General features: G+C 37.4%; 1 protein-coding gene and 1 long non-coding RNA gene across 3 annotated transcripts in view; one reads left to right on the forward strand and one right to left on the reverse strand.

The window, feature by feature from the left end:
- The first annotated feature begins 853 nt into the window (after positions 1–853).
- The window catches only part of SLC17A3 (solute carrier family 17 member 3), a 28,613-nt gene continuing 4,203 nt past the window's right edge, over positions 854–25,263 (forward strand). Inside the window, exons 1-11 of one of the 2 annotated variants that reach the window (XM_069493762.1) lie at positions 854–905; positions 4,809–4,932; positions 9,969–10,180; positions 10,376–10,609; positions 10,695–10,782; positions 17,097–17,183; positions 23,139–23,257; positions 23,382–23,543; positions 23,821–23,950; positions 24,046–24,193; positions 24,558–24,648. In XM_069493762.1, the coding sequence (XP_069349863.1) occupies positions 4,842–4,932; positions 9,969–10,180; positions 10,376–10,609; positions 10,695–10,782; positions 17,097–17,183; positions 23,139–23,257; positions 23,382–23,543; positions 23,821–23,950; positions 24,046–24,193; positions 24,558–24,648 (1,362 nt within the window). In that variant the 5' untranslated portion in view covers positions 854–905; positions 4,809–4,841. Of the gene's footprint in view, positions 906–1,893; positions 2,068–4,808; positions 4,933–9,968; positions 10,181–10,375; positions 10,610–10,694; positions 10,783–17,096; positions 17,184–23,138; positions 23,258–23,381; positions 23,544–23,820; positions 23,951–24,045; positions 24,194–24,557; positions 24,649–25,263 lie in introns of those variants that run through there. The other variant, XM_069493761.1, reaches the window with a different exon arrangement.
- Positions 14,324–25,263, reverse strand: part of LOC138399176 (uncharacterized) — a 71,702-nt gene continuing 60,762 nt past the window's right edge. The window contains exon 4 of the long non-coding RNA XR_011236084.1: positions 14,324–16,016. This is a non-coding gene — a long non-coding RNA (uncharacterized lncRNA). The remainder of the gene's footprint in view (positions 16,017–25,263) is intronic.

Raw genomic sequence — 25,263 nt, forward strand, 5'->3', positions numbered from 1 at the left:
AGACATAAGTCATAATTTCTTTATGGCCAGTTTTTACACCAAATATTTTTAGGTTTCATGGCTGGCTCTCAAGAAAAGTTCTGGTTTTATGACCTGCCTTGGGGAAGAGGGATTCTAGTTTCTGTGGCCAGCCTCAGGGTAGAATGGGACTGGAGAACAAGATGAGGTCAGAGAAAAACTTTTGCTTCTAAAGCTGCATCTGAGGCCTTCATTTTGGGGTACTGTTTTCTGAGCCCCAACATTAGTACAAATAGAATAATATGGAGAAACAGTACTCTATGTATGTGAGGCTTTTTTTGTTTGGTTTTGTTTGGTGAGGAAAGGAGAAAGGGACCAAGGGAAAAGGAAAGACATAGAGTGAATGAAGTTCAAGTTTGTCCATAACATTATAATTTATATATTTCAAAGGAGAAAAAAATTAATAAAATTTCAAAGAAGGGAAAAAAAGAAGGAAAAAACAACAAAGACACTAAACTGTTATATTTAATTATATTTTCTCTTTCCTGTTTTAACGTTTTCAGAACAGACTAAAGGCGTTAAAGATACTACAAAGCAAAACAGTCAAATGCAAGTGTCTGAATCAGAGGATCCCTCTAAGGTTCTAAGGAGATGCCCACAAGGAGAAAGGTCGAGAAGCTCACATCAGCCAAAAAGCAGGAGGAACAGCAGAGGGGGGCAGGATTCCCCACTCGGAAGGAATGCATTTCTGAAAACTTCCCCAAAGAGCACTTCTCAAGAAGCCTTTCTCAATCAGCTTCTAGTTCTATAATCTCATTAATGATTAATGATTCAAGCCTTGGGATGGCAAATAATGCTCAGCTGTCTGCTGCAGCAAGGAGCAAAAGGAAGCACGAGTGGAGGAAACACAGAGTCGGACAGGAAGCCTTTCCTCAGACATTAAGCCGGTAAGTCACTTATTTTGGTGTTGATATCCAAGGGTTCTGTCTGTATGTAACAGCTGACAAGTTGTATATGGCCCCCCCCAAGCCCCATGTTTTCTCATATTGATAAACATGTGGGTGAAAATGTAAAAACCCATGTTAACAAGACTGACAATAAGAGGGAGAAGTAGGAAACTGAAGCTTTGTCCCTGATCATCCATACACTTTGAAACTGGCTCATGGAGACAATGCTGACTGTGGAAGGTATTTCTAAGAAATAGGAACTCTAGTGAGGTGTTTAAAAGCAAAATTTGGGGCTGGGCACAATGACTCATGGTTGTGATCCCAGCACTCTGGAAAGCTGAGACTGGAAGATCTTTTGAGGCTGGGAGTTAAAGACCAGCCTGGATAACATAGCAAGACCCTGTCTCTACAAAAAATTTAAAAATACAAAAATCAGCCTGGTGTGGTGGTACACGCCTACTTGGGAGGCTGAGGCTGGTGGGTCATTTGGACCGAGGAGTTCAGGGTTACAGTGAACTGTGATCAGGCTGCTACACTCCAGCTTGGGTGACAGAGCAAAAATGTTTCAAAATAGATAAATAAAAGCAAAATTTTGGGAGTCAAACTGGCTTGTGAACAAATACCAGCTCTTTCACTCAACTTGGTGACCCAGAGGAAGAAGATCAGTGATATGTCCATGTAGGGTTGATGTAAACTGCCTAGGACAGTAGTTTATAACAGTGGCTATAATAATTACTTCTGTATGTCAATAGCTGATGAAGCCACATGGAAGAGCTGTTGGGTAGTGGTAAGGAAACACTGCAGATAAAAAAGGCTCAGCAACCACATCTCTATCTCTTACATGAAGAATCAATCCCCCACCTCCACCCCAAAGAAGCTTGTACTGGGCTTTTTTCCTGCACAGATCTGCTGCAGCAACCTGGCTACCCCCAATGTCCTGTACTCCAGCATTTTGTAAATAAATTCATTGCCCAGATGAATCAGGGGCCAGGACTTTGAAACAAGATAGGGCCACGGTGGTTGCAGTCCGAGAAATCATCTGGAGCAATGCTTCATCAGGAACCAGTGACGGTGTGAAATTTAACCAAATGAAAAAGACTGGGGATAGAAGAGGAGACGGAGAGATGAGTCTATGAACAGTCACTAAGATCTGCAGAAGATGGTAGGTGCTGAGGGTGGTGAGGAGACAGTCAGAGAGAGTCCTGAAGACCAGAATGTGTAAGATGCAACTTTTTGATGGCACCTGGGACCTCAACGGTATATAAAAGGAGTGTGCTATTAGTAAGATATTCCCTGCCTTTACCCCTAACCATCTCTGCCAGAAGCTGATCCTCAGTGTGATTCCCTGGGAACACTCCTTTAGACCAGAAACTTCTCAGAGTGCCGTATAGTTTCTGACCCTGGCAACAGTGTTTTCTGGTGGCAAATAAAGGGGGGGCTGTTAAAACAGGAAGGAGTCACTCAGAGTAAGGCCAAGGGGTAGAAAGGCTACCAGTCTTTGAAAGGGCGCATTTAAGAGAAAATGATGGGACTGCATTTCCTACGTTGTGCTATTTGAGCCAGTTCTTAGCTCTGCAATAGGTGCTCTGAAATTTCCCTCTGGATGATTACTTGTTAGGGTGTGAGTTTGCACGGGGGCTTGAGAAAGAATTCATAACACAAAGATTAGGATATAAAGAAGTAAAAAGTTTATTTTGTTTTCTCAGAGAGAGAGAAACAGAGAGGGAGAGAAAAGGAAAACAGAGAGAGGGAGAGAAAGAGAAAGAGAGAAGGAAGATGGCGCGGCACCCGAAAGAAAGAGAGGGAAGTGCCAGCACTGAGCAGAAGCACCTCCGGATTTTTATGGGGACAAAGAGAAAAGAGGGAAAAAGTAGTTATGGCTGTCAGCTGGTAAGAGAAGCAGCTGTGGAGTAACTAGCAGGAGGCAGCTGTAAGAAGTCAGGGTGTCTGTCTCTCCTGTTTTTTTCTGCTCCTGGAGACACACTTAGTGGTTCTGGCAAAACTGGTCCGGTGAATATAAAGAAGTATTTATACTTTCTTTTTGTTTGCTTAGCTCTTTTCAAACTCTGTGAAAACATCTCCACAGGAGGTTAGTTAGTCTTAAAAGACAGGTGATTAATCTTAAAAATATTAGGTAAAGGGTAAGGTCCCCTGCAATCAATCTTGGAGATAGCGAGTTGGTTATTTTCTCTGTTAGATAGTTCATTAACAAAGCTGCCCTTTCATTACCTCTCTCTGGGGAGGGCTTGAATCAGTCAGTGAAATGTTTTGAGGCTAGTGTGGCAGTAGGTGTCTGTCATGATGATGTGGGTGGGCCAGACCTGCCGGCAGGATGAGGTGAAGCAACCTGGTTCGCTTGGAGCATCAGGAAATATGGTGTTTGGAAAATCTATTTGCATGTAGTAGACTGTCATATGAAGGCTTAGATAACTTTGAAAAGTATCTTCAAGGAGAAAAGCTGTTAATGGAACAACATATTCCTACTCAGCATTGCCAGGTTGCACAGGACAATGCAGGTGGCCTAATCTTTGTGATTTGGTAAAATATTTCCCAAAAGATCTTTGAGTGTACAGTCTGGGCAACTTCCCTAGAAACGAAAGGCCTATTTAAAAATGGCCTGGCCACATCATGGAATTAGAATGTCCAATGCTAAGATTTGAAGAGACATTTCCCTAAAGAAGATATATTATTGATGGCAAATAAGTCCATGAAAAGATGCTCAACTTCATTAGAGAAATGCAGACTAAAACCTTGATGAAATATTATTACATGCCTTCAAAAATGTCTAAAATTTAAAAGACTTATCATACTAAATTGGTGAATAAATAGAGGATCTGGAACTCTCAGTGGAAATGTAAAATGGTACAACCATTCTGAAAACAGTTGGTCATTTTCTAAAAAAGGTAGTCATACACTTAGCATATGATCCAGATATTCCATTTCTAAGTATCTATATAAAAGAAATGAATGCATATATCTATATATTTGGTTTATTAGTGGTATATGCTGTTATATATTTGAAACTTTTTCTTTAAGAGATTCATAAATTTAATAAATTTAGCACACTCAGTACCACATACTCCTTTGAGCATTAAAGAACCTAATATTGTACAATAGTAATGATTTTTTTTTTTAGTTCTCTTATATGCAGAAAGATCAGGACCTCCATGTTAGTTATTTTTAGACCTCTGTGGATACATCATCAACCTATAGACAGTAATAATATGGGCTTTGAATATTATCATCTCGTTATGCAAATTTGGCCCCCAATTATTAGTGACACACATATCAGCAACATTCACAGTGGGTCAAATGAGGAAGCAATATAGGAATTGTAAAGGGTACCAGAAGCCAGGTCTCAGGTGCAGAGAGAGGATTCCAGAGGAGCATAGCTCTGAAGTGACACACATCTGTGGGAGCTCCAGCAATCATGACAATAATACAGTATTATGTATGTAGATGGCATTATACAGCTACCACTTAGAGTGCCTGGCACTGTGTTTGGCATGTGCAATCTATTTAAACCTTACAATAACTTTTTTGATGAAGATGCTGTTGTTATTAAAAACAGATGGGGAAACTGAATTATACAAATTCACTCCTGGTGGCACTTGGCACAGTGGGTAAATTACCAGCCTGAATTTCAACTTGGGAATGCCTCGCTCCAAAGCCAGCACTTGTAGACTGGCACATGTGAACACTCTAGATCCTAAAGAGTAAACAGTTCCAAGCCTTAGGTGCAGTATGCCTGTCATGTTGAGCCAAGAGCGGGTAATGAGCCTCCCTGTACCCCAACCAGATGGAATGGGCCTGCTTTTGTTTTCTTGGTGCCCCCTGTTTAAATGTTTCAAAGGAGTCCCTTTCTCTTGACTGACACATACGGATTACATATTATCCTGATAGGTGAAAACCATTCACCAAGAGAGGAGAAATGTAATGGCCACCATGACAGAGTTGAATCCCATAGAAGGCGAGAATAAGTACTCCCAAGATATGCAAGTGGATAAGAAATTCATTCCCAGCAAAGGTAAATTTGACCTCAACTGCTTGGTTTTAGACTTTTTCAGTGGATTCTTTTCTGCAAAGAATTAATATAAGGAAATAAATTTACAACTTTTAAGCTAATTCTTTTTAAAAATACAATAACATTTTGCAACTATGAAAGAAATAAATACTGCTATTCTGAAAAAGATCTTTTATTTTTGACAGTTACCTATTAATCTTTATCCATATTCACTTACATTCTTTTTATTTTTATTTTTTTATTTTTTTTTTTTTTTTGAGACAGAGTCTCACTTTGTTGCCCAGGCTAGAGTGAGTGCCGTGGCATCAGCCTAGCTCACAGCAACCTCAAACTCCTGAGCTCAAGCGATCCTCCTGTCTCAGCCTCCCGAGTAGCTGGGACTACAGGCATGCGCCACCATGCCCGGCTAATTTTTTCTATATATATTTTTAGCTGTCCATATAATTTCTTTCTATTTTTTAGTAGAGGTGGGGTCTCGCTCTTGCTCAGGCTGGTCTCGAACTCCTGAGCTCAAACGATCCGCCCACCTCGGCCTCCCAGAGTGCTAGGATTACAGGCGTGAGCCACCGCGCCCGGCCCACTTACATTCTTAATAATTGCAATCAAATTGTTTACTCGTCATGTGTGTTTTCTGCTTGTGATTGCATGTAATATTTTAAACATAATTGTATTGCTTAAGTAAAGTAAGAAAAGCTAATTATAGAAACTTCAAAAATCAAGAAATGAAAAGATTTTCATAAGCTTAAATTAACCACTATAATTTGTTTTTATTGCCTTCATTTTATATGCATGTTTGCATAGTTCTATACTGCATATATTATGTTATTTTTTTTAACTTGGCAACATACTTTTCCATATTGCTTTATAATATTCACAAATGTTATTCTTAAAGGATATGTATTATATTCCAACATGTCTAATAGGCAAAGTATGATTTACTTGAAAAATCTTCTTGTGATTGGATATTTAAGTTGTGAGGTTTTCTTTTGTTACTTGGCTGTCATATGTATATATGAATTACATATGTTACTTGGCTAATATATGTATATGAACTATATATGACAGCTATTATATATATGATATATGAACATTCTTTAACATAACACTTGTCCACATTTGGAATTATTTCCTCTGGGTTTATTCCCAAGAAATGAAAATTGTGAGGCAAAGATTTTACATGTTCCATTTCCATTGATCACTATAGAGACCTTTAGTTTTTTTATCTGAACAAAAATGAAATCACATGGAGGATTTTGAGCAGAAGAAGTGGTTTTATTTCTGATATAACTAGAGGACTCCAACTTCTGTACTGAGAATAGATTGGAAGCAAGGAATCAAGCTGAATTACACAAATGTGAGAAGACTATGAGGTGGGAATTACTGGGAGTCCCCTTAGGGTTTCTCTGTCACATCAAGTTAAAAAACAAGCATCTGGGATTCTGATTAAAGTAGTACTGAATTCATCAACATAACCTCCCAGTTTGAATAGTCCATGATTTCATCATGTCAATGCCCTCTTTCAGTGGTTAAATACTATGCCCTCAGATATTTATGAATTCACACTTTCTCATACACATACAAACTCACACATTCTCATATAGCTAGGAATGATCACTGAAAACATTTAACAGACAGCATAGTACTGGCACCAATCTATTAGAGTAAACACAACTAGTACAATTCATTCAGAATAGACACAGGATACAAATAACTTTTAGGGACACAAACAGTACTCTGTAGGGAATACTTAACATCTAGCAAGCACCAGGCTAAGCCTTTTAAATACATTCTCTAGTTAATCTTTCAGCAATTTCATGAGGCAGGTGTTCAATCTCCTCATTTGTAAACCATCAGTCTCTTGGTTTGCTAATACCCTTTTGGGTAGACTTTAACGTCTAGAATCCCAAGGCAACTTGGGGAAATTATAGACCACAAGAACTTACAAATTATTAGTTGATTTGATTGATATAGGCAGTCACCACCTAGCCCTGAATCAGAAAGAAAAACCTTTACAAAGATATATTTGAGTTCCTCACTCTGATTCAGTATATTTTCCAGTTTCCTCCAAATTTCTTCTTCTGCCCCCATTCACTACAAAGACTTGTACTCCACAAAGAGATGACAGCATAGCCTTGAGGGGAAGCCTCTTTGATTAATCTCAAGTTACTTCCTTCCTTGAAGTTTTAAGGACTTCTTGAAGACACAGGGAGTGCCCTCTTCTCCCACATCATATAGCCACATAAACCCTACAGATGGTTGCACTTGGGCTGTAGCAAAGGTATTCTCATGGAATCATCTGGGAAAAATAAAGCCACTGTATACATGTGATACAGTGGTTAAAAGATAGGCACCAGAGCTACATCATGAAGTAGCCTCTCTGTGCCTTTGTTTCTTCATCTGTAAAGTTGGGATAGCCATAGTAGCTGCCTCACAGTGTTATTGTGAGGATTTAAGGAGTCAATTCTCAGGCATCATGTTATGTGACCCAACAGGAACATCTGACACACTGACTGATTCCCTTATTCCTGAAACCCTTGTCCTCTGCTTCCAGGACACTATAATCTCCTGGTTCTCTTCCCATCTTACTGACTACTCCTTTTCACTTTCTTTTGTTGGCTCCTCCCCCATTTATTCACCCCTCTAAACAGTGGAGAGCCCCAGAGTTAGTCTTTGGTTCTCTTCTCTATTTATTTCCATTTCCCAATTCTCATGGCTTTAAGTATCCTCTGTATATTATTAACTCCTAATGTTATGTCTCAACTCCTCCCTCTTCTATAACTCTAGAGTTGTATATCCAACAGTATTCTCAACACCTTCTCTTGGGTACCTAAGAGGCATCTCTGTTTTAACATGTTCAATAACAGGCTCTTGATCACCCCACCTTCCAAACCTGCTCCTTCCACAGAACTCTCTTCCTAATGAAGCACAAGTCTTCTTCCAGTTGTTTAGAATAAAAACATCTCCAATTCCCCTCCTCCTTGACCTCCACCCATCTGTAAAATTGAACCTCTTATTTGGTGTTTTCTCCATGCTGGGATTTGCCTAGGATCTGATCACTTCTTAGCTATTGCCACCAGCCCAGTGCAAGCTAGCTTCACTTCTCTCCTGGATTATCGCAAAAGCTTCCGCATTGCATGTCCTCCCTATCAATTTGTTCTCAATTCTGAAGCCAAAGAAATCCCCTCAAAATGTAAGTCATATCATGTCCCACTTCTGCTTAAAACCCTCCGGCAGCCGCCATCCCATTCAAAGTAAAAGCCAAAGTACCTGCAATGGCCCACGTGGCCTTGAAGGATTCACGCTCCATTCTCTCTTTCCTCATGTCTGCTCTTCTACTCTGGGCTCACTCCACTCTGTCATATTCACCTCCTTTTGGTTCTTTGAACACACCAGACACTCTCCATGTAGCCTCAGGGCTGTTTCCTCTACGTAGTGTGCACTTTCACCAGACATCTGCATGACCAACTCTCTGGTATGTCATTAGGACTTTGCCCTTTCTTGCTTTATTTTCTCCACAGCACTTTTCATGTTCTAATACATTATATGATTTACTGTTTTGTGTTCCATATTTTGTGCTTCTTCCTGAAATGTGAGGTCCATAAACACAGACCCATATGTCTACTTTGTTTGCTGCCACACCTCTGTGGCCTGATATTGGGGGTGATCAATATTTTGTTCAATGATTGATTGAAGATATAAAATCTGTACTGGTAGACATGGCTTTGAAGAGTCATCTGTCCAGCTCCCTGCTATTTTTCCTGAATTGAACAGAATTACCTATCCAGGCATGGGGTGAACTGGACAAGCCCAGGCTTGCTCTGCTAAAGTATTAATAGCTGCATGGTAGGAGAGTAGACAGCTTCCAGGAAGGCTGGAAAGGATGCTGAGCTATACATATTCAATTTATTTACCTAAACTCCTTGATTTAAGTCCCCTTTCTTCCCATGGGGAAAAAAGTGAAGGCAGTGGAGAGAGTTCCAAAAGCCTCATCTGCCTGAAATTTTTTAAAAGAAATCTGAGATCAGGTAAATACAGCTTCCTGCCTCACACATTTTATTTGTTCTTCAGATTAGACTGTTAGCTATGTTTTGCCAGGATATCTTCTACTCACTTACTATAATGCCACAAAACTTTTGAAGAAGCTGAGTTAGAGAGCTAACCTTTGACGTTTTTGTACCATTTGATCTCATCTAATTGATTTTTTTCACATTTCAACTTCTGAACAATTCTATCCTTTAATTTCCATCACAAAAGCTAATTTCACCATGTTTTACATTTTTTGGACAATGCAGCCAGGATCTAAGAAAGCAAGAATGAGATTTCTGCTTTTAAGTTGCCATCTTTCCTTGATGTACAAATTCAGATTATTTGAATGCTGTGCTCATTTCTTTTTCGAAGTTTGTGGCTGCCAATTTCTCTAATGAGAAAATCTTTAAAGGGGTTTAATCTCTAAATTTATATGAAAGTTTGTCCTTAATGCCTGAAGATTTGAGTGGAATAGTCATCTACACCAATGAAGAACTCCCTCAAAATTTAAATTACATTTTATTTATGTGTACAAAATTTATATATATCATATTTAATATTTGTAATGTGATATATATTACATACATGTATATGTAATTATACATGCAGATTATCTGTAATATATTATAAATTATATAGTCATTTAAATAGGTATATGTATTTATATGTATATATTTACTTTTAATATACTTGTGTGTATATATACACACAGATTTATATATGTATAAATTTCCTTGTGAGTAATTTCATCAACTATAAAACATGATGACCTAGGAATGGGAGAGACAAAAATCACAGGAAGGACAGATGCCCTCCTCTATAAAGCTGTGGTATAAAAAGCCCTTTGGCTCATCTCAATGATCTCTTCGTTTTGTAGCTTCCTTTCCTAAAGCTAATATAAGTGTCATTTAAATCATCAGCTGATGATCTGCAATATCTTTTTGTATTATATCTTGTGAACAACTAATGTTGACTCAATAAAAAAGCACTAATGTGATGTCATAATATTTCAGTTCCAGGCTTATGTTCCAGTCGCTATGGGTTAGCCTTTATCCTACATTTCTGCAACTTGTCACTGGTAACACAAAATATTGTCATGTACATCACCATGGTAGCCATGGTCAATAGCACAGACCATCAATCCCAGCTCAACAGCTCCACCGAGGGGCTGCCTATTGATTCATTTGGTGGCCCAAATAATACTCCAAAGAGTCTTCCTGCAAGGGTAAGCAATGCAAAATTTAAATTTGTGCATTTGTTTTTGCTGTTTGTCTGGATATTTATTTTTCTAGAGTTTATATGTTCAAAAATTTTAATTGAGAAAATAGTAATTTGAAAGCAAGTCAAATATCTAAAGACGCTTCTTAGAGAATATAAGAATATGTATATGGTTTATTACAGCATTCTCTGTTTCTCTAAGGCTCCTGTGTATGACTGGAGCCCCCAGGTGCAAGGCATCATCTTCAGCTCTCTCAGCTATGGCATGATTCTGACACTGGGTCTCAGTGGATACCTGGCTGGAAGAATAGGAACAAAGCGAGTGTTTGGTTTCTCTTTATTTGTATCTTCGCTTCTCACCCTTTGCACCCCTCTGGCCATTGAGTTTGGATTAACGTCCCTCATTGTAACCCGAGTAGTCCACGGCCTAAGCCAGGTACTCAATACTTTATAAATCGGAGCTGGATATGAATTTCTACATGGCACCACATATCAAAAACCCTAATCATTTTTTATTTCAGGGCTCAGGATTTGGGGGTCAGTTTGCAGTTTGGGAAAAATGGAGTCTTCCACATGAACGAAGCAGACTCTGCACCATTGCTTTATCAGGTAAAAACATACAATCTAAATGGGTACACCATCCAACATTCTTCCATGGGTTTCCTTGACAATTTTTCTATCGCATAGTTCTCCATCTTATGTTCAATGTCAATAAAGTATGCATAAATTAAGGAGACTGATCCTTTGCCTGTAACATGACTTTCAGTTATTTTCCCTAGGTTGTCATTTGTGGCATGACTTTGCTTATAGTATGATTTTTGTCATTTAAAAGTAATATTTTTATGTAATCAAATTGATAATTCTTATGGCATCTAGATTTTGAGTCATAGAAAGGTTATAAAAACATCCACCCATGTTTTCTTTTTAAATCTGTAGGGTTTTGTTTTTATATATTCATTCCTGACATATTGGATTTTATACTAGTTTTCAGTGTAAGGTATAGATCCAACTTAATCTTCTTTAGAATCATTCTCAGTTGTCCTGAGAACTTCTCTCTGATAATGATCTGACTGGACAATGTGCCCAGAGTGAATATTCTGGAGGAAGAAACCAAAGTTATGCCTAGGAAGAATGTAAAATGGACACTATATGGTTAAAAAACAGGAGATTGCCAAAGTGGGTGCCGGGTCAAGAAGGGTAACTTCAGGTAATTTATGAGTACAAAGAAGGCCAGGGACTCTTAGAGTCCAGAAAATAAGCTACATACTCACCCTCCCTGACAGCACACCCCTCTAAAGCCCTTCACAACCCTGAAGAGCTTGTATTCACTGATAGGGGAATGGAGGGTACAATTTGAACTAAGGAAATTCACTTTAGTTATCACACTGAGGGATTACCCCAGAATACTGCATAAGAAAATCAGGAGATGGAATGTATAAAAGTTAAAAGACTTGGAATGAAGACAGTGGAATGAAGACAGAGACCTTATAGAAAGTGCCAACTTCCTTTCCTTTCACTTCCTACTATATAGAGACTGAACAACCAGAATAGGTCAGCTGACAGTATCTAGAAGAATATTAGAAGCCTACAAGGCTGCAAGTTCCAAGGGCTTTCTTGTCTTTAGCATTGGGGGACTGTTTGAGAGGCTCCAGGGAAGTGATCCTTTCTGGCCTCCAGAACCTTGTTCAGAAAGCAGAGCCCATGGCTATCTGAAGGCACCTAACAAAAAGCCACTGCAGAAACACATTGGCAGGTGAAGTGGGCTGAACTTACCCTCTTGCCTCCGTATGTCTTATAGAAACTGCCATTTCCAGTGATGCTGGGGCCCCTCAGTAGGCTACACTGGTGGATTGGACTACTCAGGCCATAAGGTTGGAGGAAGACTCCCCAGAAAGGCATCTGCCTTCAGTAGAAGGACTCAAGTACTGCCAGCCTTTAGGACAAAGTGTACTGTATCTTCCTCTTTCCATCTTTTTCTATCTATGATCAAAGGCAAACATGCTATTCTCAGTAAAGTCCTTACATTTCATTAACATAGCTTATGAATCCTGTTTATCTATATCTCACAAGTTATTGACTTAATCATAATCCATACCTAACACATCTTATAGTATTTGACTAATGTCTTACAAGGTGAATTTATTTATTTGCTATGGTAGAAATAAATATTCTTATATAATATGGCAAACACATTACAATATCCTAGAAGATAACATCCAGGATGATACATTAATAATTTCAGTAATGCTCAAAACATAACAAAACAAATACACTTTAAATATTCACATATATATGACACAGCTCTCATACACATACATAGGTAGATAAAAAGATAGAGATAGATGTGTGTGCATGTATATATTAATATATGCATATTTGAGCATTAAATGAGCCAATGTATGTATGTAAATCAAGTACTAGCTATCAACTATTAGGCATCTGAGTGAAGATTGATTGGTTAACAGTCTGGAATTCAGTAGAGATATAAGAAACAACAAGACATACTGAAGTTCCTCAGTGTATAGACAGTATTTAAAGCCCTGGTGCTGAACCGGACTATCTAGAGAAAGAACGTAGATAGAGGAAAGAAGAAATGAAAGAAATAGCCCTGAGGCCCTGCAGTATTCAGACCTTGGACAGAAGAGAATGACAGGCTGGCAAAGGACTGAGAAGCTTCCCATGAGGCAGTGGGAAGACAAGGAGAGTACGAGTGACAGGTGCCATGAGACAACAGTCAGTCAGAGGTGAGGGGTCAGTTGTACCACATGCTTCTGGGGTTGAGCAAGTGGCCCTGGGATTAACAAGATGGCTGTCAAAAGAGCCTTGACAAGAGCCATGTCAGTGTTGTGGGAGTTGGCTGAGGAGGGAATAAGAAAGAGGTGTAAGCAGTAAGCACAGCCTTTTGGGAAGTTTTGCCTTAAAGAGAAGCAGAGAAATGGCAAAGTGCTTGGAGGGAGTTCTGAAGAGGTGGGAATCGTTTTTGTTTTGTTTCTAACACGGGCCATATAAAGATATGTTTGCATGTGGATGGGAAAGATTCAAGAGTTAAGGAAAGAAGTGAAGATGCAGTGAGAATTCATACTTTAAGGAGACCACACCTGGTGTAGATTGGAGGAGACCAGAGTTCAAAAGCGACCCCCAACTTTTTGGCACCAGGGACTGGTTTCATGGAAGACAAGACAATTTTTCCACAGACGTGAGGGCGTAGGGGACATGGGTATGGGGGCGTGATGTGAGTGATGGGGACCAGCTGTAAATACAGATGAAGCTTTGCTGGCTAGCCCGCTGCTCACATCCTGCTGTGTGGCCAGGTTCCTAGGTTTCACAGAAGACAATTTTTCCAGAGATGGGGCTGGGGCGGGTGGGGAGGTGGAGCTCAGGTAGTGCTGTGCTGCCTGATTCCTAACAGGCCACAGATGGTACCAGGCCTCGGCCTGGGGATTAGGGACTGTAGGTCCAGAGGACAAGAAGAGACTTCGCCTTGGATGGATGCAGGAACCTGTCTCCTCTCACAGTCAAGCAAAGGCAGAGAGTTCAAGAAAAAAATGCAGATTTGGTGGACTTAGTGGTGTTTTCCATCTTCATCTATTTGTGCCCTGGTGTCAGGTGGCCTCATTTCAAATGCTGCCTTCCCCTGTTATTAACAGTGTGACCTTTGGCAAGTTATTTAACTTTTCCACATCACTGTTTCAATTTGGCCACTAAATAAATTTGATTAGTGGTACTTAAATGAGATAACACAAGTAATATATTTAAATAGAATATGTCTAAAAGAGAAAGAAAACATTATGTGAGTTTTTTGCTTTTTTTTTTTTTTACATTATGGGGTGGGGAAAGACCTTCTAAGCAAAATAGTAAATGCAGAGGTCATTACAAAGGAGAATCAAAACACAACATAAAGTTAAAGATGGGAGAGTTGCAGCCAGCATGCCAGACAGAAGGATCATTCACAATACATAAAGATTCTGTAAATTAACAAAAAGTTAAACAAGCAAAAGAAACAAGCAAAAAAGATTATGAACAGTTCATAGAAGAAATAAAAATGATAGTTAAACATATAAAAAATGTGCAACCTCACTATAAAAAGGGAAATTAAAATGAGATACTCTTTTTTATTCATATTGAAAAAAAATTTTTTTAAACTTTGAGGATATTAAATGGTGTCAAGGAGATAAGGGGAAAAAATTTGTTGGCAGTTTAATTTGGTGTGGCCTTCTAATAAGGTATAGGTTGGTGCAAAAGTAATTGCCTTTTTGGACCTGTGAATTTTAAATCATTATATCTAGGTTCAAACACATCTTTATTAATCAAAATAGGAACCATTATAATCAACACATTTTTGCCAATGAGAAATAAGTTTGTTTATTCCTGTAGCATACAAATTCGTGCTTTGGGACTCCATGAACTCTTAGAAAGCATTTTCTGCATCCTGCTGGTTGTGGAAGTGTTTTCCCTGCAAAAAGTTGTCGAGATACTTGAAGAAGTGGTAGTAGGTTGGCAAGAGGTCCGGTGAATATCGCAGATGAGGCAGAACTTCATAGCCCAATTCATTCAACTTTTGGAGCACTGGTTGTGCAACATGCAGTTAGACATTGTCATGGAGAAGAATCGGGCCCTTTCTTTGACCAATGCTGGCTGTAGGCATTGTAGTTTTCGGTGCATCTCATCAATTTGCTGAGCAGACTTAGATGGAATGGTTTCGCCGGGATTAAGAAAGCTGTAGTGGATCAGACCAGGAGCAGACCACCAAACAGGGACCATGACCTTTTTTCGGTGCAAGTTTGGCTTTGGGAAGTGCTTTGGAGCTTCTTCTCAGTCCAACCACTGAGCTGGTCATCTCCAGTTGTATATAATCCACTTTTTGTCGCATATCACAATCTGATCCAGAAATGGTTCATTGTTTTTGCGTATAAGAAGAGAAGACCAACTGATCAACACTAAGGTACTCGCATGGAAGTAATATTCATCGGGTGCTGGTCAGGTGGGAGGGTGGTGGTGGAGATGGGTAAAGTCACAACTAATGGGTGCAGAGTGCACTGCATGGGAGAAGGGCAAGCTTGTAGCCCTGGCTTGGGCGAGGCAAAGGCATTATATGTAACCAAAATGTTTGTACCCCCATAATATTCTGAAATTAAAAAAACAAAAAACTTTTTCTGAGAAGGGGAATGACAGCATGCAAGCAGTGATTAAGGAAGACTAATTTGATTAAATTATGCAAGTTGAGTAGGAGGAGTGAAGATAACAGATTCAATTATTCTTTCTTAAATTGACTATCAATACTGCTCAGAAAAAAGTACAATAACTGTCATAGCTACCTTGGAACAAGTTTCATTAGTTTATGGCTAAAACTCAAATTTTAACCATATGCACTATATAAGGAATTCAGGAAATCATGTAACATAATTAAAAATGAAATGCATTATGAAAAAAAAGAAGAAAAGACACTTCAAAATGACGATATTTTGGATTTTCAGTCAGCTCATGAGGCACCCACTTACTGAGCTTTTTCACCTTTCCAAGTTGCTTCAAATGTGGAACGATGATAGATGATCAACATTGAGTTCTTTGGCAACTTCTCCTGTAGTTGTGAGAGGATCAGCTTCAACGATTGCTCTCGATTGGTCGTTGTCAACTTCCGACGGCCAGCCACTGTGCTCATCTTCTAGGCTATTGTCTCCTTTGCAAAACTTCTTGAACCACCCAGCACTGTATGTTCGTTTGTTAGCAGTTCCTGGGCCAAATGTGTTGATGTTGCGAGTTGTCTCCGCTGCTTTACAATCCATTTTGAACTTGAATAAGAAAATCATTCAAATTTGCTTTTTGTCTAACATAATTTCCATAGTCTAAAATAAATATAAAATAAATAGCAATTAATAAGTCATTAGCAAAAAAAACATAAAGCCAGAAATGTACATTAAAATCATGTATAACATAACCACATTTATTTAAGAATGTATTCCAATATCAAACAGCAAATTTCCACAATGCTAAAACCACAATTACTTTTGCACCAACCTAATACTTTGGTAGTATTTACCAAAATTTAAAATGCACATAGCCTTTATTCTGGTAAGTCTATTTCTGATATTCTATTGCACAGAAATAAATTATGTTTATGTTCAGAAATTAGTAATTATGTCTGTTCAGAACTAACTTGGTAGAATCCACAGTGACACGGAAATACTTACAAGACCAATTGTTAAATGAAAAATGAAGTCACAAAACAATAGAAACATTATGATCTTGCTTATTTAAAAATAATAATTCCTATATACATACAATTTGGCAAGTTGATGTTAATGTTCCTCTGGAAAATAAAAATTACAATAGCCTAGAAATATCTGAAAAATTTGTAAAAAGGGAACATGCCCTACCATATTAAAATACTCTATAAAGCTATGGAAATTAAAACAGTTATTAGCACACTTATAGAAAAAATGTAGCTTTCTGTCTACATATTACATAAATGCATTTACAAAGAAGATGATTGTATGTGTAGATATATGTTATATATGTGTGTGCAAAAATGAAAAGGTATGCAATTATATATTGTATAACCAATTGTTACTAATGGTTAACTTTAGAGAGAAGAGTGAAATTGAATTGGGAAGGCATGTGATAGAAACTTTGACTCTTTGCGATAGTTTACTTTTACAATAAGTATATATGACTTATGTAATTAAAAATTAAAGCAGTATGAAAGGAAATATGACTGTCAGCTGCCATGTTACTAGGGAACTGCCAGAAAAATGTGTTCTCAGGAGAACCTATGAACTAAATCATAAATCTGAAGTTCATATATTCTAATATGCTTCTCTCTTTACGGTTTGGAGTCACTACTCTCTAACATGTCATCCATCAGTCTGTATGTGTTTGTTGGGTGGGAGTCCAGAGTCCCACAGATTACTTTTGTCTCTTTGCAGGAATGGCACTGGGATCCTTCACTGCCCTCCTCACTGCTGGTTTCATTACTCAAGCCATTGGGTGGCCTTTTGCCTTCTACGTCTTTGGTAAGCTACTGTCTCCAAATTCCCAGGTTTTCGTATTCAGGAAGATTCTTCTGAGTATGTACCTTTGTATGTAATTTTTCGAAGGAAATGAGTTAAAATAAAAAAAAAATCCTCAAAAAACAAAATATCTTAGTATAATATAAGGGAACAATTAACACATGTGGCCCTCCAGGTCCCCAAGTATGGCCCCTCAACTGAATCCAAACTTCACAGAATAAATCCTACAGAAAAAGGATTTGTTCTGTAAAATTTGGATTCAGTCAAAAGGCCATACTCAAGGATCCAGAAGGCCACATTGTGGCCCCAAGGCTTCAGGTTCTCCACCTCTGACCTATGCCATCAAAAAATTTGGAAGTCCTCCTGCCTATTATAAAGTGTTATTAACCTACCACAATGCATTATTATCACAATGTGATCAGGCATACTCTGCTGCCATTGTAGGTAGTACATGATAGGCTTATAGAGCAATAGTTTTTAAGAGACGGAAGAAAGAAATCCAGAAAGATAGGTATTGCTGTGGGTTTTGTCTCAGATTAAGCATAGCAATGAGGCATCCTGGGTAAGGCTCCAGTTTCTTAAAGAAGAGAAAACACTAAACACCAAGAGGATGAATTCTGCCAACCTCAGCATTTGCTCCAGAGCCTTCCATTAACTATTAGAAATCAAGAAACAACTGCTCCCTTCACAGTTTCCACTTCAGTAGCTTTTACATTTTACTTTCAAAATTCTCATCAGCTTACATTTATTTGTTTACACGTTCATTTCCCCTTTTAGTCAGTGTGTTCCTTTAGGGCAGAGATAGAATCTTATTGGTTTTCAGAACCCTGCAGAGTCCAGGGAACAAAGATGTACCATGGAAATATTAATCAAGAGAAAACTAGGTGGATACAATAATATCAGAGAAGAATGGCTTCAGAACAAGGAATATTATCAATTCATCAAGAAGACATAACAATCTGAAATGTATTTGCACCTAAAAATGGAGCTTCAAAATACATAAAGCAAAAACTGATAGAACAGTAAGGAGAAAAAGACATCGAAAATTAGAGATGGAGACCTCAAAATTCTTCTGTCAATAATCAATAGAAGAAAACAGACGAAGTATACTTCATTCAACAATAGTACAATACTGTTTTTAAGTGTGCTTCAAACATTCACCAGGATAGACAATCTATGGCCCATAAAAACAAGCTTTAACAAATTTAAATGAGTTGAAAATTATAAAAAGTATAATTATGTTCTTTGAACATAATAGGATTAAATTAAAAATAAATAACAGAAAGTTTTCTGGAAATGCCCCAAATATTTAAAAAGTAAGCAATATACTTCCAATGAGCTAAAGAAAAAAACAGAAGGAAAACTTTAAAATTGAATTGAATGAAAATGAAAATCACTATATTAAAATTTGTTGGTTGTAATTAAAGCAGTGTGCTTAGAAACTTTTAACATTAAATGCTTATATTAGAAAAGAAGGTCTCAAGTTAATGATCTAAGCTTATGCCTTAAGACCTAGAAAAATAAGAGCTAATTAAAGCCAAATTGAACAGAAGGAAGTAACAAAAATAAGAGCAGAAATTAATGGATTTAAACAAAAAAAAAAGAGATTCAATAAAACTAAAAATTGGTTCTTTGAAAAGATCAATAGCATCAACAAATCTTCGGCCAGATGGACAGAGAGAAAGAGATGAAGAGAGAAAGAGAAAGAGAGAGAGAGGAGACACAAATAACCAATACCAAGAATGAAAAAGGAATCTAAATATAGGCCCTACAAACATTAAAATCATAATAAGGGGATATTACAAAACACCCTATGCTCACAAATTTAATCATTTGGATAAAGTGAACAAACTAATTGAAAGACACAGAGTAACAAAGTTCACAGAAGAAGGAAGAGATAAACTGAATATTTCATGTACATTAAGGAATCAGTTTTTTAGTTTAAAGCTTTCCAACAACAACTACAACAACAGAAAGCCCAGACCCAAATGGTTACACTGCCAAATTTTACCAAATAGGTAAGAAATGATATCAATTCTACACAAAGTCTTCCTGAAAATAGAAGAAGAGAAAATACTTCATGACTCAAGTTTTAAAGCCAGAATTACCTTAATACCAAAACCACACGTAGATATTACAAAACAGGAAAACTACAGACCAACATCTCTCATGAACCTAAACACAAATATCCTGAAAAAAATATTAACAAGTTGAACCCATCGATATATAAAAAGCATAGTGCATCATGACTAGGAAAATTTATATTTGGAATGTAAGTCAGCCTCAACATTCAAAATTCATTGTAATTCAGGGACATAATGAGGCCGGTAGCAAATATAAAACTGTATTGAGTGTCCACATTTGCCTAACATATAGTAAGAAGCACTAGATATACCTTCTGGTGTGAAACAGTTGAAAAGAAAAAGAAAATCAGACACAATATATGAAAGAGTGACTGTCAAGACACTGGACCTCAGAGGAAAAACAATGACCTGTGAGAGATGAGCTCTAGGGCATGGTACAGGAAGGGGGAATTTAGGCAAAGTTCAGCAGAACCTCTGAGTTGAGGAGGCAGAGCTAAAATCTGGAAAGCATACGACAGGCAGAGTTCATAGGATAGATTATCTAAGAGGAGACAGTTGCACGTACAGAAAACCCCAGTTATCTGCAGAGTCCCCTTTGAGTACTCAGAAGAGTACTGATCGGATTATGTGTGTGGGGGGTGGGTGGGGATCACTGGTAAATATTAGAGAACAGTACTCAGGACTCACAGAGAATCAGGGATAGTGCCTCTGCACATAAAACAGACTGAAAAGTTCATAATTCATGGGTCATTGGGTAGAATTCTCTAAAATGTCTTTCCTCAACAGTGGGAAATTATTAGCCATAGAGTGAGCACTGCTGTGGATTTTTCTAATCAATGATGATGGCAAGACCTAAAAGGATCAAACTATTAATATTTCCACATGATTTGATCATATCAATTGTATCCTAGAACAAAGCTCAATAATATTTATAGGAATACAAAACTATGGAAAGTAGTGTGGAGATATCTCAAAGTACTAAAAATAGACTTACTATTTGATCCAGCAATCCCACTACTGGGTATTTACCCAAAGGAAACAAAGACATTTTATAAAAATTGCATTCAAATGTTTACAGCAGCACAATTCACAATCGCAAAGATGAGGAAATAACCCAAGTGCCCATCAATGCATGAGTGGATTAATAAAACGTGGTATATGTATACCATGGAGTATTACTCAGCCATAAAAAATGGTAAAATAATACCTTTTGTAACAACCTGGATGGAACTGGAGACCATCCTTCTAAGTGAGGCAACTCAAGAATGCAAAAACTAACCCCACGATGTACTCACTATTAAAATGGAACTAAATGATCAACATTCATATGTACATATGAGTAGTAAATTGAATGGAAATCAAGCAGGTGGGAGGATGGGGGAGGGAATGGTTAAATTCACACCTAATGGGTACAGTGCACAATATCTGGGGAATTGACACACTTATAACTTTGACTCAAAAGCAATTCATATAACCAAAACGTTTGTACCCCCGTAATATTCTGGGAGGAAAAAAAAAAACCTATTTTTTTTTTTTTTTTTTTTTTTGAGACAGAGTCTCACTCTGTTGCCCAGGCTAGAGTGAGTGCCGTGGCGTCAGCCTAGCTCACAGCAACCTCAAACTCCTGGGCTTAAGCGATCCTACTGCCTCAGCCTCCCGAGTAGCTGGGACTACAGGCATGCGCCACCATGCCCGGCTAATTTTTTCTATATATATTTTTAGTTGGCCAGATAATTTCTTTCTATTTTTAGTAGAGACGAGGTCTCGCTCTTGCTCATGCTGGTCTCGAACTCCTGACCTTGAGCGATCCACCCGCCTCGGCCTCCCAGAGTGCTAGGATTACAGGCGTGAGCCACCGCGCCCGGCCAAAAAAACCTATTTGGCATCCAGAAAGATATAATTAGTAAAGCCTGGCTACCAGACATGAAGAAAAGCAGAAAACTACAATCTATAATGAGGCAAATAATAAATCAATCAAAACTGACCCAGAGCTGACAGAAATTTTAGAATTAGCAGACAAAGGCATTAAAAATAGTATAATTACAATATAACGTAATTCTATATGTTCAAAAAGTTATGTGGAAACATAGTAAATATTAATATAAGAAGACCCAAGTCAAACTTCTGGAGATGAAAAGTACAATATCTGAGATGAAAAATACACTGCATGGAATTAATGATAGTTTAGATACAACAGAAGAAAAAATTCATGAACTTAAAAACAGCAGTAGAAACCATCCAGAATGAGCCACACAGAAAAATATAAAAATAAAATGAGAACATCAGTAAGCAGTGGAATGCCCAAAGTAAAGGAGTAGGATGAGGAAACAAAAACAACAAAAATATTTGAAGAAATGATGTCCAAAAGCTTTCCAAATTTGATGAAAACTATAAACTCACAGATCCCAAAAGGTCAATGAACTTCAAGTAGAAGTAACTACAACAAATTACATCATAATCAAATGCATCAAAACCAGTAATAAAGAGAAAATCTGAAAGCAGCCAAAGCTAAAAGACATGTTTTATACAGAGGAACAAAGATAATGATAAATGCAGCATTCCTTTCAGAAGGAGTGCAAGAGAGAAGGCAGTGGAACAACATCTTTAAAATAGTGAAAGAAAAAAAAAAAAAAAACACTGCCAACCTAGAATTACAGATCAAGTGAAAAAACTGTTTCAAAAACAAAGGCAAAATAAAGATATTTTCAAACATACAAAAGCTGAAAGAATTAGAAATTTAAATTAAAGACAACAGTACCATTTTCAATCACATCAAAAACTACACAACACAGGGATAAATCTGACAGAAGACATGAAAGAGCTATGCACTGAAAACTAAATTCTTATGAAAATGCAAAGATTCTAGAGTAGCCAAATAACTTTGAAAATAAATTACAAAGTTATAAGGCTAACACTACCTGATGTCAAGAAATATTATGAAGTTACAGTCATTGAGATGGTATGATATTCACTTAAAAATAGACAAATAAATAGCTCAATGAAACAGAATAGTTAGTCATAAATAGACATAATATAAACTTATCTTTGACAAAAGTGCAATCATTAGAAAAAGGATAGTCTTTTTAATAGATGGTGCTCAAAAATTAGATATTCATATGCAAAAAAATGAAATTTGATCCATAGCTTGTATCATATACAAAAACTAACTCAAAATGAATCCTAGACCTAAATATAAAATCTAAAAAATATATAAAAATATTTCTAGAAAAAAATACCTTTGTTCTTTTGTTAGGTAAAGATTCCCTAAATGACACCAAAAGCATGATCCATAAAATAAGAAATTGATAAATTGGATTTCATCAAAGTTAAAAATGTCTCCTCTTCAAAAGGCATTGTTAGGATATTAAAAAGGCAAGCTGATACAAGGAGTAAATACTTGCAAAACCCACGTATAATGACTTTTATCCAGAATGTATAAATAATTCACAAAATTCAGTAATTAAAAAAATGTTTTAAATGGGCATAGTCACTTCACCAAACAAGATATAGAAAGGGAAAATAGGCATGTGAAAAGACGCTCAATTCTGCATCCTTAGTCATTAAGAAAATGCAAATAGAAACCAGAGTGAGTGGTTTTTATACATCTTTTAGAATGGCTCATATTAAAAAGATTGAGATACCAAGTGTGGTACCATTCCTAGGGTCTGTGATTTCCACACACAAATAAACAAGAAATGTAAAGAAATGAGTGCTTTCTAGCTGTGATATTCATGTGAATTGTTTGAGAAATGGAAAGGGAATATAATGAATAAGATCTTTTCCCAGAACTTATACTAGAAAATGTCCCATCTAAAAGAAATTCACACAAAAGGCAGAATTCAGCTCAGTTACCAAGTTTACCCTGTGCTTGCAGGAGGCATTGGCTGTGTTTTTTGCCTTCTGTGGTTTGTTCTGGTTTATGATGACCCTGCCTCTCACCCATGGATAAGCACCTCCGAAAAAGAATACATCATATCCTCCTTGGACCAACAGGTAAGCATAAGGACTCTAACCCTTTCCAGGGACCTTGTGTCACCATGTGGCTTTCTAAGGGTAACTAAGAGTGTGTGAGTATCTCTCAGATCTTACTGTTTTGACTAAGTAAATTTGTTTTCAGGTCAGTTCTTTTAAGGAGCCTCTTCCCATCAAGGCTATATCCAGATCTCTACCCTTTTGGTCCATCTGTATTTGCAGTTTCGGCCATAACTGGTTACTTATCACAATAGTTGTATACACACCAACTTACATCAGTTCTGTGCACAATGTTAACATCAGAGATGTGAGTATATTTCCCTCCATCCCCTTCTCCTGTTTGAATGACTCACTGTTACTGTCTTCACAAGTCAATCCATCTAGAGAAATGCATCTCTTATTACCAAAAATAACCTAATATTTAATGGTCATGCAAGGGGCTTTTCTGGGGATATAATTTAAGAGGTTACTGATTTTCCTAAGAAAGTATGATCTCAGAATGTCAGCATGATTATTGGTGACTTATCAATAAGAGTTGGGATCTCACTGCCTTTATTATGACTTACTTAATCTTTTCCCCTCAGAATGGAATCCTATCAGCCTTTCCTTTTCTTTGTGCCTGGGCCATTGGTATCATGGGAGGCTGGCTGGCAGATTTCCTTCTGAGCAAGAATTTTAGGCTCATCACTGTGAGGAAAATTGCCACAGTTCTAGGTAAGAACAGGGCCTGAGAGTTGAATAATTCATAAGGCATGCAACAGCCAAAGGATGCATCTCACTGTTTAACTTGTCTGTTCCTCATTCCCTAGGAAATCTACCCGCTTCAGCATTTGTTGTGGCCCTGCCATACGTCAATTCCAACTATATCACTACAGTTACCTTTCTGACGCTTTCGTGTGTACTAAGCCAATTTTGCCAATCAGGGGTCTATATCAATTCCTTAGATATTGCTCCAAGGTAGGACTCTTTTCTCCACTATTAGTTTCACATTTTCTGAAAAATATTTAGACCACAGCTTTCTCGGAGCCCCAAATTTTGGAAAAGGATAAATCATAGGCAAGGACCACAGAGGGATCTATGGCCATTTTTTTTCAGGTATTTTGTGGGGGAGGGGGTGGGTATTGATTTGTCTTAGTGCTTTTCTTTGAAATACACAGTACAAGTCTTTTTGATATAATTATCAAATTATAATTATGTAACTATAATTAATTATATATAATTGTACAAATATAATTGAATTATGGATTCATACATGGAGCAGGGCTGAAGGATACTATGAAACATCTCTGGATCTAGCCTGGAACATTCCTGTCCCCCACAGGTATTCCAGTTTCCTCATAGGAATCTCGAGGCAACTTTCATACATAGCATCTATCCTGGTCCCCATGGTCACTGGATATTTTCTCAGTCAGGTAGAGTTTTCTTGTTAAGAAGAACTCTTAAAATGTTCTGCCAAATCCGTTAATAAAGGTGACAGCATAAACATTGTATTCAAAGATTGGAAAATAAAATTAAATTTGTCATGAAGATGAACCTGGTAAAGAATGATTTCTTTGGTGACCTCAATCTTGGTTCATTCTGGAGTCAAAGAATGAACTAGTGAACCACTGGTAATTGCCATCTTTGAAACTGAAATCATACAGCCACATAGGTGTTTTGGGGTGATGATTCCAAGCATAGATGCCAACCTGCCATGTCCTCTGTAATACTGAAATTTTCGTTTGCATAACCATGAAAAAGTTAAGGAATAATGAAAACAAACATTTTTAAGTGTCTGATGCATGCAGGCATTAACATAGGTACTTCATATTCAGTAAACTCATTTAATTATTGATTCTCACACCAATTGTGAAAATTGAATATTATCCTCATTTCCTAATGATTCAACTAAAAATCTGATATAATAAGTCTTTCCACCACGAGGATGTACAATTAGAATTCTTCTAACTTAAGCTTTTCTAGCTCAAAAGCCCATAATTTTTTCACTACACCATCACAACATAGGAAGAAACTTGAACACTTACGTA

This window comes from Eulemur rufifrons, chromosome 18 (genome assembly GCF_041146395.1).
Source record: "Eulemur rufifrons isolate Redbay chromosome 18, OSU_ERuf_1, whole genome shotgun sequence".
Taxonomy (NCBI): Eukaryota; Metazoa; Chordata; class Mammalia; order Primates; family Lemuridae; genus Eulemur; species Eulemur rufifrons.